At 40.3% G+C, this 15,431-nt stretch overlaps 1 protein-coding gene across 1 annotated transcript in view; it reads right to left on the minus strand.

Moving 5' to 3' along the window:
* The window catches only part of themis (thymocyte selection associated), a 127,337-nt gene that overhangs the window by 45,919 nt on the left and 65,987 nt on the right, over positions 1–15,431 (minus strand). The window contains exon 4 of the mRNA XM_028797915.2: positions 13,810–14,849. Coding sequence (XP_028653748.1) covers positions 13,810–14,849 — 1,040 coding nt within the window. The remainder of the gene's footprint in view (positions 1–13,809; positions 14,850–15,431) is intronic.

Consider the following 15,431-nt stretch of genomic DNA (forward strand, 5'->3'; position numbering starts at 1 on the left):
GTGATTAAAGAAAGCTTAAGACATCTTTTTCAGTATGAGTTAATGTATTTTCATTACATAGTTTTCTTCTAATTTCCTTTTAAATCGGGTTGTTAATATACAGCTCTATGCACCTGCTAAATCTGCTCTGAATCTATCAACGCATACGACTCTCACCTGAATCTGTAGGGCATTAATCCATTAAGCACTGGAAATGATCCAAGCAGCCAAAGGGAAAATGAGTTTATCTCATGTTAGACAGATCTGACTCAGGCGCTCATCAGCAGCACACAAGGGCTTTGTGTTACGTGTCAAGAATTTTACTCTTGGGCCTGAATGAAGCAGGTGTCTCAAGAGAGCAAAAGCACTGAATACCTAGCTGGAATTTGTATACAAATCTAGTACATTTCAAATATGCAATATATTTGCACATTTTATATAAATGTGTGTAAAAGTGATTTATAATCCTTAAATTTGCCATATACAATTTCTTGTATTAGGAATGTTATTTTTTGCATACCCAAACTTACTCTCCAGAGACACACAGAGTTTTGATGTCAGAGTGCAGAATCAGCTAGTTGTACAGCGCAGGTTAAGGGCCTCCCTCAAGGCCCAACAGAGTAGCATTCCTTCTGTCACTGCCAGATTTCAAGATGGCAACCTTCGAGTTACCAGCCCAGATTCTTAAGCCAGATCCTTTACACGTGTTAACTAAATAAAATGAACCTAATAATATTATCAACTTATTTTATTAAGATACTAGCTGATTACCCAGTGGCTTCGCTCACTGAGTGCAAGGGAAAAAAATAAAATGTAGTCTATGAGTTATTAAACAGTAAAACATTAACATTTTAAGAAGTAAAGATACATTGAGCACTACTGGAGTGGTTTCGGGTAAACTACATTTTAAAGGCGGTATAACACAACAGGTAAGTAGTACTAACAACAGCTAAAATGTATTTGGATCATCTCTCGGTAGTAGATCCTTTTTGAAAGGCGCTACACGATGGCTGTGGTATAGAAATTACATTTTCTATGTGAACGTCCAAATTTCTGCCTGTGGTAATGTGCCTTACTGGCATTACCAGCAATTAAAGAAAATTAGTTTTGTGTCCTCTGCAGTGTTAAGAGAGAAAGGTTTTGGTTTGGGATAAAAGGAAATAAGGTATAAAGAAAGGAAACTTGCCTTTTTGTTTTATATAGTGTAGAGAGACGTCTTCGCTGACAATATGAGCTCCTTTTGGGGAGCGTCGCGGCATTAACCGGCCGGGATGGCATTGTCGGTCCTCCACTCCTGTGCGTGCCTCCCACGACCTCATAACACTATACGTGAAAAAGAAAGTGCGAAGCGCCTTAATATTAGTTTGCCGCGGTCTAGAAAAGGGCTCCCGTGTTTGCAGCTGTATGGGCTATAGCTCAGGGGAAGGAGGAAAAAAATTAAAAGTGCTTACTTTCACTTAAGGCAGAAGCGCAGTCAGTGTCTCAAAGGCCGGCACAGCTACGCGCGCGCCAGCTGCTCGACTTTTATAGTATTTTTGCAGGGCAGGAGACGCCACTTTTTGCAGACACGTTCACGTCATCATGTGCCTACAGAGGGATGATGTGGAACTGGTTAATTGGTTGGCGCGAGGGCGCTGAATACAAAAAGGAATTACAGCACCTGACAACCTTGCACTATGTGCCTGTGATTTTAGAGAAAAATAATTCTGATAAATGTGGACACTGCCCTTCCGTGCTTAACGGGCAGAAGGTCCAAACAATTCCCAAGTCCAACACTTTACATGAAGAAGTCTGTACATCTTCTTAGATGTGAACTCTCCATCTTCTTAAAATAATTGATTACAAAAGCAACCTTGAATGTTGCAGGGTTTTAGTGACCCAAACTCACCTTAAGGGACAGTGTAGAAAGACGCAAAGCTGTTTTCCTCGTCTCTTCTACTATCAAGTACTGCCAACTAAAAAAAAGTTACAATGTGGCAGTTTCCGCAACAGTCATGTGGACGAATAAATAAAACTTCTCTGTCAGAACGCGCCTAGCAGCGGACAGGTCAGCGCTGTCGTCCAGAGAGGAGGGCTGGGAGAGGGCGACGTGGGGCACAGTTCTATGGGATAGATCGGCGTGTTTGTGTTTGCTTCATTTTAATATCAGTAAAATAACTCTCACACAAATAATAATTCATAAAGACGATATAAAAATGGCGTCCAAAAACGAAGTGATTGGTTCCTGTATTATAATCTGTTCTGTGGTCATACGTAATTTCCATATCACGTGGTCATACGTAATTTCCGTTTCATACGTCATTTCTGTTTTGAAACGCAAAAAGAATTTTATATATATAGATATGCAGTGATTCTGTAATTTAATCAAAGTAATGTTGCGCTAAGGTTTTATTTTAACTTTATTATACTGGCAATATGTTCAGTGCTCTGAGATTGTAAATGAGTGTGTGTGTGTGTGTGTATGTGTATATATTTGTGTATATATATATTGTAAGAATGGAGCTATATTATGGCTGACCCAACACAGATTCACACGGGAGGCACGGGTAAAATAAAACAAATGTTTATTTTCTTCAGCTGGAGGGCACGTCTTCCCCGTTATCCCCCCAGCCACAACACAGTCCCAAGCACAGCACTCAAAGTAGCACAAGCAAATCGCTTTCTCTTCCTCCACCACTCCTCCCTGGCAACCTTGTCCTCTTCCTCCTGATTCTGGCTGCTGAGTGGTGGTCGCTGACTCCTTTTATAGTCCACTCAAAAATGCTCCAGGTGCTTGATAACCGAGTTCCGGCTGCACTTCCGGGTGTGACGAATACGTTGCTCACATGGGCTCCGGAGTCCCAATTACAGCACCCCCTGGCGGTGCCTGCGGGACCTAACAAGGCTGCACCCAACTCCAATTCCCATGAAACCCTGCGTGAAACCAGGGCACTGCTCCAACCCAGAGGGGTGGCCATCTAGCACCCAAGGGTTAGGTATTGCACTGTCCAGGGCTGCTCCCCCTGAATATAGTGTGCAGGGGCGTCTGGCCATGGACCACAGCCGCCTGCCACAATATATATATATACTATATATATATATATATATGAATTCCTGCTGCCTTTGACTGAGGGTTGATCTGATCAAGGATGAATCTGTATGAAAGAAATTTTTCTGAAAAAGCAAAAAGTACCAAGATTACTAGAAATACTGCTGACAGAGCAGCTCTGCAGACAAAAATCAGTTTATAACATGGTACTTTTTTGTCCTTTTATACTTTTATTTGAGGCCATTTGCAGTCATTTAAAATAGTGGTTCAAGCCTCAGCCAGAGTTAATAATTACAGTATATTTAAAAAAAGGATTTTACAAAATCAATAATGACTGCTTTATCCTTCCAGACTTCAATTATTTGGTCATTTTTGTCTGGATTTTCCTAAGTTAAATTGTGCTTATGAGTGATAAGATGATTGTGATGGCATATATTTATTGCTTTTAATTTAAAATGTTCCTTGCTATTCTGGTTAACTTTATCATATCAATATGTTTAGGCAAAAAAAGAAAACCCGACTCTAAAACGTTTTTTGTTTACCATTATACAAATTTCCGTTTTATCTATCTCACATCTGCAAAAATTGTTGAGGGTGGCACCATCTTTATATTGCAAGAATTCACAGTAGACTTCTGCAGATACTTCCACTTCCTCCTACATGGCAAAGATGTGCATCGTAGGTTGGCAGTTGAGCCCACAATGACTCTGTTATGAGTAACTGACTGCGTGTGTGTGTGTGTGTTTATTAATGGGCCCCTTGATGAACTGTTTTTGCTTGTTCCTGATGCTGCTCTCAACTCCTGTGACTAGTAATGGATTAAGTGAGTTCCAAAAATGTTCCTCCCAATAATCTAACTTAATTCTTATTCACCGGCTTGCTGGTCAAGACCTGTCAGTGCCGAGTAGGATTGCTTATAGCGTATGACATTGACATCTAAAGTAAAAGTAAAGTGCAGCCAACTCTATGCCTGTGTTACTTGCTCACTAACCACTATTCAGTAAACGATTTTTGTGATTCTGGGCTTAACTTGTTTGAAAATCTTTAGTCTCATTTTAGGATTTCCTCTCATTATCCCCCCCCCCCCCCCACTACTTTACTCAGCACTGAAAGCACCTTTACCCATCCAACCACTATTCTCATTTTTTAAGCTCCTACTTTACACTTAGGAAGCATGATTTTGTCCTTTATTCATTGCCATGTGTATCCTCCTATAGACTTCATACTCTGATGAGTCAACCTTCAACAAGTTGTCTTCACTTAGGCAGCACTCACAGCGCATCTCCACTGGATGTCTGGGATGTGAATGCTGCTTCTCTTTGGCAAATGTTATGATAGATTGCAATGACTCCATCTTTGTTCAAAGTGATATCTGTATTTATGAATAGAATCAGAAGATCAGAGAGACATTCTTGTTCACAAAGATTTTTGAGTTTTGATTCAACCAAATTGAGCTTTGCCAAACTTTGATCAGCACCTGCTGTTGATAGAAGCAATGTGAAATACTTTTTCAGGAATCAAAACTCTAAATTTGTATCCTTAAATACTGAACATTGCTTGGGCACTGTTCTTTGGACAGGTGTATGCAGAAGGAAATACTCTCAGCTCTGTTAGTTAGTTTAACTCGACTGAGTTTGACTACCAAATCTGTAGTTTTACAATGCTTGGCTTGGTTGGAATGCACTTGAGTTGATTGGCCAAAAAAATGTTGTGCACTGAGATAAAGTTCTTTTTTTTAATCTGAAACATTTGCAAAGTGATGAGTAGCCTATAACCATATTAAGCCGTCTAGAAAAGCTGGCATTATAAACAAAGTCAGTATGTGCGGCTTGTGTGCACAGCTACCTTTCACGTCACCATGTAATACAAATCATCATGACAGGCACATCAATATGTCTATATTTCCATAAACCCCAACCTCTATCTGTTTTCTGCATGTGCTCTGAAATAGAGATTCAAAAACTTATTTTGAAGGAGAAACCTGTGATGAGTTCAAAGTAGACAGATCCAGACCCATCATTAGAATTCTCTCTTTCTGACCCTTCTTCCATATAACAAGCTTCATTAGAAACTATTCCATTTCTTTTGCCTTTCATCAAAGTATATGTAAAAAAAAAATCTCTTCACTTGGACCCAAACTTGCATCATTAGAAGAAACCGTACCCTTTCCTATATGAGTCAAGTTAAGGAAATGAAATCTCTGTAATCAGTGGTGGCTCCAGGTTCATTTCGTTGGCAGAGAGTGATATGAGATGGGAGCAGTAGTCCCATACTTATGAAGTATAGACGACATAATCCATAATGCCATGGTGTAATAGACATACAGTACGTGATTATTCATCATGTATTAGCTATGTGTGCCTTTCCTCATAGGAATGTAGCCGACATTCTGTAACACCACCACTGACAATAGCCACCTTCTTCCGAACCATTTCATTGTGCTATGCCACTTGAATGAATGTACCTCAATAACTTAGTCTTTACCCTTGTACATGCACTTAGATCAGTAGTCCTCAACCTTTTGAATGATAGAACCCTTTTTTGGTTTTAAAATCTCTTGCAAGTCACCCCTAAAAAAGTGACACCTCAAAAAAGAAACATTCTTCTTAATATTGAAGTAAGTGGGATAAATAATAAATATGCTTAGCTGTTGTTGTGGTGTGCAAAAATCTGTACATTTTGGTCTATATTTTCATTATATTTTGCTCAAGACAAAACAACAGATGAACTTAAATACAGGACACTTCCATGAGCAGTTTAACGTCAAGGCAATCTGTTTTCCTGAATCACAGTACCATTTGTTTGATCTGAGCAGGAATTCAGGAGATGCCTCAAGCTGTATTGATGATTTTATCACCTGTGAAGGGAAGGGCACCAGGACTAAATTGGTTTACAGCTTGAGACAGGAGATTGTTACAACATCAAAAACTGTATTGCTTGGGAAAACAGACATACTAAAATAGATTAAAGAGTTTGAGCAAATTCATCCATCATATTGACATCCAGCCAGTTTGAATATCTAACAATCACGTGTTGCAAAACCCTGTGTAGAATTTTATAAAAAAATATGCTTCATTAAACGAAGACAGAGCGACATCAGAGGAGGGTGGGAGTGACGCTTTCATCTGATCGTCAGCAAAGCATCTCATGAACAACTTCAAGTGCTAGATCAATGCCACCCTGGGACATTCATCCTTGACATCTTTACTTTCTCGTAAGCTTTTCTTAAAGACTATATCCAGACTTTACTATCAATCTTATTTTCTATTATTCCTTGTTCTATTTGATATTATTATTCATGTAATAAATACCACGCTGCTTTTAACTTTCTATGCTTTGTCTTCATATTAAGAGTGATTGAGGTAATAAGGTAATTTTATTAAGAGCACCTGGAGCAGTTGGACGTTTGCCATACACTCTGATCTGCAAGGTTTATTAAGGCTGAAGGTGAGAGCTCCACCCAATAGTAGGGAACAGTACGTAAAGTAAAGCATTCTTGGTGGATAAATGGCCTGTAGCCAAGGATGTTGAGCCTTTGTATGTTTGAATATATTCCTAGAGACACAGGTAATATTTAGGTCTGAGATATATTTAAAACATCGTATGGACGACAATAAGTATAGTAACTGTGGATTATATATACAGGGGGTCCTCGGGTTACAACACAGTTCCGTCCTACAATAGTGATGTAACCCGAATTTTGGTGTAAGTCGAAACACACCCTAGCCTAAGTCACTTACCTATCCTAACACAGTTGTAAAATCATAATCTAGAACATAAAAACACAACTAAGCCACAGAAAAAGGAAAGGGAAATAATGATATACTGTACTGTACACTATACTGTAGTAACAAAAAAAATGACAAAAAATGAGTGTAAAAGAATTCCTTACCTTTATTCCTGTGGTTGTCTTGCACACTGGAAGGGAGAGTGACCTATTGGGAGGTGGAAGCTGGAGATGATTCTACCTGTATTACAGGTGTTTCATCTCGAGAGCCAGCTGATGTAGAGGGTACAGGATCTGTTGCAGGCCTCTCTACCTTCTTAAAGAATTGATCCAGGCTAGTCTGGAAGGTTGATGACTTCTAATCTTCCAAAATCTGCCTATAGCATTGCAAGGCAATTGTCATTTCTGGGGTCCTCAGCCTGAAATTTTGCCAACCCATCCTCTATCATAGAAAAACCTTCTGCCAAACACTTGATGGTAAATCTCTTGGGTTCTGAGATTTCTATCTCTTCCTCTTCAATCAGCTGCTTCTCCAGCTGAATGAGGTCCTCAGCAGACAGATCCTCTCCATGTGATGCCAGTAGCTCTGTGACATTGTCAGTCTCCACCGCCAAATTAAGCTATTTACCCATGGCAACAGCCTTCTCTGTTACAGCCTCCACTGACTCCTCAAAGCCATGGAAGTCATACACAAACTGGGGACACAGTTTTTACCACACACGATTTAAGTTTATTCGCCTCACTTCATCCCAGGCAAAAGCAATGTTTTGTACAGCACCTTAAATGTTATAAGACTTCCGAAAGTCTTTGAATATCAGGTTCTTGTCCTTCTCAGTTGCATTAAGGGCCATAGCAAATGTCCTCCGGAGGTAGTAGGCCTTGAAAGAGGCAATGACACCGTGGTCCATGGGCTGTAAAAGGGCAGTGGTATTAGGTGGAAGGTAAACCACCTTGACATTAGGGTTAAAGCCACTCAAGTGGGTAGGGTGACCAGGGACACTGTCCAGCACTAGCAACACCTTAAAAGGTAGTCCCTTGCTAACACAGTAGTCCTTCACTGCTGGCGCAAAATGGCTGGAAAACCATTCCTCAAAAATCTGAAGTGTCACCCATGCCTTCTTGTTAGACCTCCAGACGACAGGCAGTTGACCCTTCCAAATGCCCTTGGATTCTCTGCCTGGTACACCAACAGAGGCTTGAGTTTGAAGTGACCTGCAGCATTCTCTCCAAGAAGCAAAGTCAGTCTCTCCTTGCCAGCTTTATGGCCTGGTGCTGTCTTCTCCTCCTTGGCAATATAGATCCTGTTAGGCATACACTTCCAAAAAAGGCCTGCCTCGTCAACATTAAACACTTGTTTAGCACAGTAGCCCCTCTCGTTAATTAATTCAGCCAACCTATTAGGAAATTTGTTTGCTGCTTTCTCATCCCCACTAGCAGCTTCACCCTGAACCTTAAGGTTATGCAAGTTGGCACGAGCTTTGAAACGCATGAACCAACCTCTACTAGCCACAAACTCTTCATTTTCAGGCCCTTCCTCATTTTCACTTTTTACTGCCTGAAACAGTTGTTTAGCCTTCTCCTGAATCAACATCAGACTTACTGGTATATGGCGCTGATGCTGGTCTTCCAGCCACAAAACTAGCAATCTTTCCATCTCAATCATTATTCCATTTCGCTGTTTAGTAATCACAGTCGATTTCATAGGGGCTGATCCCTTTACATGCTCTAGGATAAAGTCTTTATCCTTGATAATTGTTGCTACAGTAGAGCAGCTAAGGCTTAGCATGTGGCCGATGTTCGTCGATAATTCTCCTTTTTCTGATCTCTTTATAATATCTAATTTCACTTCCATCATGATGGCTTTCCTCTTCTTCAAAGCACTACCATCTGAAGATTCTGACTTTCGTTTAGGAGCCATGATAAGGGGCAAAAAGTCGCCAGTATACATTTGTGCCACACTCAACCAAATTAGTTTACCAACTCCCTCACTCATATGCACCGTAATTCCGCCGCGCACAACCAAACTACTTCACTTCGCCAACTTCCCTCACTCATATGCCACGTACTTTTGCCACACGCAACCAAATGAGTTTACCCCCGTAAGTCTGTAAGTACGATGCTAACGGCATAATCTGAAACACGTCTCATTTTTTTATTTATGTTTTGTATGGGACTGAGCATCGTAAACTCGAAACGTGTATGACATGACATTGTAACCCAATGAACCCCTGTATATATATATATATATATATATATATATAGTGGCAGGAGGCTGGGGGCCAGACCCAGCCAAGTTGCCTGGAAGGACCGGGAGGCAACTTATACGTCCCCCGGGCCACAAAGGGGAAACCACCCTGGATAAGGAGGCGACCTCGGGGATGGAGCCAGGAGGCTCAAACCCGTTTGGGCCCGTGGCTGCCACCAGGGGAGGCCCCAAGCATCATGGAGCCCGGGAGACTTACACTTCCGCCACACCTGCAGGTGGAGTAAGAACCTTCCAGGAACACCTGGAGTGCTTCCAGGTGCTCATGCGGCACTTCCACCACACCAGGAAGTGCCGCCGGAAGAGCATCAGCAAGCACCTGAAGCACATCCGCGTGACTATAAAGGGGGCCGCCTTCCTACAGTCTTGGAGCTAGAGTCAGGAGCTGGAGCAGGACGAAGCTCCAGGGACAGGAGGAAGAAAGGCGGTCCCCGGACATTCAGAGATGTGTTTTATGAAGTTTTGGTGTCTGTCTGATGGTGTTCAGGCGACCTCTCACAATATATATATATATATATATATATATATTGTCGCAGGTGGCTGGGGGGGGCGATCCGGCCGGGATGCCCCGGAGGAGGGCTTACGCCTCCCCCAGACCACATGGACATGACTGACCTGGCAGCTATGGGGACCACGGGTGCAGAGCTTTGAAGCTCAATGCTGTAGGGACCCGTGGTCACTGCCAGGAGGTGCCCCAATGCCTTGGGAGCCCTGGACCTCAGCACTTCCACCACACCCGGAAGTGCTGAGGGGAAGAGGATCGGGGACACCCGGAGTGTTTCCGGGTTCGCAGCTGGCACTTCCGCCACACTGGGGAGTGCCGGTCGAAGATTGTCAGGAAGCACCTGGAGCACATCCGGGTGGTCATAAAAGGGGCCGCCTCCCTTCATTCAGGGGCTTGAGTCAGGTGGAAGAAGGACAAGGTCTTGGAGGAGAGGCAAGGAGGTGGCCTGAAGAGTGAGGCATTTGTGTTGAGGGCCTGGACTTGTGGGGACTTTAGGGGTTTGTGTTGCACTTGTAAATATGGATTGTCATAATAAACGTGTGTTGGGTGACTTTAATGTATCTGCCTGTCTGTGTCCGGGTCATCTTCCACAATATATATATATATGTGTGTGTGTGTGTGTGTGTGTGTGTGTGTGTGTGTGTAAAACCTGGATTTGTTGCTTATCCTGAAACAAGAAGCAACTTTGCTTTAGGCTCCACTCTCACTCTGACAAAGGTAAAATTCCTGGCTTTGATGTCTTTCTGCCTGAACTTATGACTGTATTTTGCAAAGAGCTGTCTGTGTTACTTCTTCTACAGCTTCCATCTCCCCCTGCATGCTCTGCATAATTAGAAATACTCTCTAGTAAGATAAAGCAGGAATGCTATATTTTTCTAGAATTCCAGGACTCACTTGAAAATAAGCATTTTAAATTATTAGAAAAAAAACGCTATTAGAAAAGGTGATCTACAAATTTTTGCACATAGATCAGAACCATTTGACTTACTCTGGCTTGTCCTAAAATGACTAATGGATACAGCTTTTTCTACATTATTGCAGCAGATACCAACATAAAAATTCCTGCTGCTTTCTTTAAATGTAGAAGTGGTGAACGCCCTTGACTGGACCCAGGATTTGGAGCTGTGATTATTTATAAAATTTAAACCATGTTTTCTGAACATCTTCCATTATTGTTAGATTGTCCAATGTGCAGTCTTTGTCAAGCTGTTGAGGATTGCAATTTCCTCGGATATCCATTCATTTTTGAATAATGGTCTTACATGTGTTTTGTGTCCATCCATTTTACTTATTCCGATTTAGGATTGCTACAGTTTACAGGAATTTTACTGACAAAATCAATTGGTATAAATTGTTTTTTTCCAATTCAAACCTGACAGCTGTCTCTGATAACCAATCAGTTTAGATCCCTTAGTATGGATATTATTCCCCTTGCTTAATACAATTTCCTCCTTAATCGCATTTTCCTATGAAATCCAAAACACAATATTCAATTGCTCCCAGCTTTTTTATTCCCATCCCCTCAACCCAATGAGTAAAGCTCCTCATCTAAACTACATTAGCACTATGACCTTTCCTCCATTATATTGACAGAGTGGTAAACCCTTCATATCAAACTTTATTTCTGAATGGAAGGAAGCAACAAATGAACCATACTTCTTCTTGCTAGAGAGGCTGTTAATCTCTCCTGCTGCTACCTTTAAATACAGGAACATAAAAAAGTTGTGATAAAAGTTTATCTGTGTAAGCTTTCTATAATGTGTTGATTTGAAATGTGAAGCTCCCTATATTGCTTCTTATGTTATTTGGTAAGTTGTTTCCAAGCATACTGTATGTAGTGCTTTGGATAAGAAAATATTTCTTACAATAAGTTTGAAATTTAGCTTTAGCCATCTTTATCTCTGGTCCTATTATAGATAAAATGATTTTAAGATAACAACTGCCGGTAATCCTCTTTATCACTTCAAACTTTTAAACATTTCACTCAGATCTGCTCTTATCTCAATTTTCTTAAACTGAAAAGATTTAGCTCTTTCAATCATTCTTCCTACCTCACATTCCTCAGTTCTGGAATTACTCTAATAATTCTTCAACAGATTTTTTTAAGGTTTTACGGAGTGTCCTTTTTATAATAGTGAGGCCACAGCTTCATGGTGCTTTTATATTTCTTGTCATTTTCACTGTATGTTGTCTTGTGTTGCCCTCGTCTTTAAATCTACCTCATTACTCCATTGGTGTCTTCATATCATACTTTTCATCTTACTTTTGTATTAGTTTTAAATTCAACTTTAGGAAGTTACATTAAAAAAAATAATTTTAATAGAGTTTTGGCTTTGAGGTTTGTGCGCTTAACTAATTGTTGGGTTTATCTCTGGTAATTTGTTACTGCAGAAGCATTTTTAACTTGCATTCTTCCCATTAATATAAATGAAATTATAAACAAAGCTATCCGTATTGGGGGGAATACTGTAAAACCATGTCATGTCTCTAATTTTGCAGCTTTCTTCTCCCCAAATATTTTATTCAATTAAAAGGAACTTATTCTATAAACTCTGGAACTACACTCTGTAATGAGAGTGGGGAGCTTTGGAAAGTGAGTGGAGCTGAGTAAACAAAGTCTTTGGATAGCTGCCTTTGAACCTTCACCAGATAAATGTGGCTAAGATTATGAAATGTGGCATGTGCTACGATGGGTGTGCAGAGATATTCTTATGGTTTTGACATGTCTATAAAACGTCTTGATGACTTATTAATGAAAATTATTATGAAGTGTTACCAAGAAACATCATGTTGGATTTGTAGTGAATATCACAATAAGCTAAAAAGACAAAATGTGGAATAAAGTCCAACAAAGTAGGTAAAATAACATTTTGGAGGCATTATACAATCATAGATTCTTATGTTCTTTGACTATGTGGAAGTTCAGCCCCCGAACACAGGCACCAGATGTCTAAATATCACACCCGTTTAATATTCTGTTCCTTATACAGCACCACACAATGCATAAATCAGCCACAATTACTCAGTCCCTTCTGTCTTTTCTCTTTCCTCTATTCTTCTGCCGCCCTCACTCCTCCACTCATAAGCTCTGTCCTCTTCCTCCCGACTCCGGCTCAACTAATGGGGTGAGGCGGCCCCTTTTAGAATGCTCCGGATGTGCTCCAGGTGCTTTGTGATGATCTTCCCTACGGGCCCCAACAGGGTTGAGCTTCCAAACCCCCATGTGGACCAGGGCAGCTGCGGAGGAGGTATTGTCTTTCTCCCTGTCCTTCCAGGCATCCTGGCTGGGCAGGATCCCCAGCCATCCACCACATCTGACACTACCAAGAATAAAAAACTAATAAAATCTATTTATTTTAAATAGTACAATTAGCATGAATATTAGGCGTAACAAATTCTCTAAATATGCCTTCAACTTGTATTCTTGTGAATGGGACTTTATTTGTATTAAATGAATGATGTTCCAGAAATTGCCACGCTTGCTAACAAAGCTCCTGCAGCTTTCTAATAAGAGTTTGATTTTACAAGAACTGTTTCTAACATTTTATTACTCGTTTTCTTTCCTCTGTTATCCAAAACTTGAAATTAGATCAAATGTATCAGCTATTTTAAAATTGTCATTAAAATTTGTCAGTGATGTTATGACAGATCAGTTACGAAAATGTTAATGAGCAAAAGTGCCATCTGCCCATTGCAGTTTGCGGAAGTGGTGAGCCCCATAAAGAAAAATGGTGCCAGACCAGCTTTTTACTTTAAAAGTTTATGGGATGCTACAAACCTAAATCCTGTATCAGTCACAGGAAATTCTTTATCAACCTTTATATTGGTGATTTAGGACAAACTAGAATTGCCTTATGAAGAATGCTTGTGTTTTTCTGGAAGTCTGTTTACCTGAAAGCTTTGAAGTTTGCACCTACAATCCCATTTATTATTTAAATAATCATCTGCATGAAACTTAACATGTCCTCTGACAGTGGATAGTGTCGTCTTCTCAGATTTTTCAGGTAAGCAAAGCAGAAATTTTATGTTGCCATATTTACTAATAGTGGTGCGAGAAAGTGGTGACATGTTGCTTAGCACATGCAAGTATGACACATGAAAATAAGGAGTCTATGCCTAAACACCATAATGATCTGTTTTCAATCAATCAAAATGTACTTTTAACAGCTTAAAGATTTTTCTTAATATTTAGCAACAAGTGGTTTCCTTTTCTTTTCAGTTTGTTTTCAGCTGTTTGTATGATCAACAATTAAAATTATTGAAAAGGCACCCCAGATGTTAAATGTGCTAACCAAGGCATGGCTTACCTTAGGTGTGCTGCTTGTGTCAGGTTTGTTTGGTTGGCCTGGTTGCAATGATGATGTTGATTGTTCCAGGGGCTTCTTTGGTGGCCGAGGAGGTGGGATCAGCGTAGCATTTACGTATCGGCGTAAAGTGTAGTAGCAGTCCTCGCTGATCTGCTCCACTATTGTTTTAACTGGAGGAATCTCAGTTTCCTTGTCAGGTCTGAAGAGCAGCTGCAAAGACACTTTAATTCGATTTACTGGGATTTCATAGCTTTCCGCCTGGTTGTGAAGTGGAGCCATGAGAAGATAAGAACCAGTAATTTCTTCTTCTAAATGAAGGCCAGGCATGGTAGCTAAGACATCTGTCTTGATTGATAAGTCTCTAACAGATACTTTAACATTGAAAGGCAACTGGAATTTTTGACAGATTTCAGATATTTGATACTGTTTCTTGTCATGTATCACTTCCACAAATCCTCCTTCCATACACATGGGTATTAATACAGACTCGTAACCATCTTTTTTAATCTTCTCGCAAGCCAATGCTTCCACCATTTTTCGAGTTCCATCATAGATAACCTCACTTGTTTCTCGATGTTGGACAAGGAACTGGTCTCCAATTGAAACTGTCTGAAGGCCTTCATAGTGAGAACCAAATTCTTTAGTTGCAACCACATGCAATTGCTCTTTGTTGCTCTTGGCAATTTCCAAGTCATATGCCGTTGGAAACTCACGGGGCCTTCTTTTGAACTTGCCATTATAAGAAGTCGGAATTAAAAAATATTTTTGGGAGTCACTTCTTATCTCTGATGCCAGGATTCTCTTAGCTTCAAATGCTTTGTATATTATGATCTCCTTGCAGGACTTCAGGAACTTGAAAGACTCTTGAGTTTGCTCAGGGCCTTCAATAATTTCAGCCACCATAGGGAAGTCTTCATGATGTCGACTAAATATGTCATGTAGTGACAAAGGCTGCACAAATGAATTCATGTCATATTTATCAGTCACATCTATCACTTCAACATCAAGAGTGGATGGTATATGCACAATGTCCTTGCGAACTGTAAAAACAAAATGATATTTAACTATTTTTTAGGCCTAGTATGCAATAGAGCAAAACACTGAACAATAATTAATTAAGCATCTTATTTAGTTGAAAAATGCAAAAAAACCACAATTTTATATTTCATAGTTGACACTGTTTTCCAGATACACGTAAAAATAACTATACATGTAATCAGCCTAAACTGATAAAACCATTTATCAGTGTTGAAACCTGCAATGTACAGTTTTTATATACAGTATATATTTTGTCACACACGTGCATCAGAGACAGGTTAAAATAACAATAGTAATTATCCACTAAAACAGGGGTTGGAGCTGTGTTCTAATGCCTTCTCTCTTCAGTCCTCTGTAGAACAGAAGATTGAAGGCCGTTCCACCACTGTCATCACTTCCGTTATTCGCCCTCCTGGACCCGCCCCTTTCTGCCAGGAATCCATCTGACTGGAAGTTCTGTCATTTTGACTTCAGTTCAATTCTGTGCTCCCGTCTGAAAGGACATTATCCGCAACTTGTGGTGTATTTTTCCTTATTTTAATTCAATTATATGTGATCACCAGGTTGGTACCCCAATACTTAAA

The sequence above is a fragment of the Erpetoichthys calabaricus genome, chromosome 3 (assembly GCF_900747795.2).
Source record: "Erpetoichthys calabaricus chromosome 3, fErpCal1.3, whole genome shotgun sequence".
NCBI classification, from domain to species: domain Eukaryota; kingdom Metazoa; phylum Chordata; class Cladistia; order Polypteriformes; family Polypteridae; genus Erpetoichthys; species Erpetoichthys calabaricus.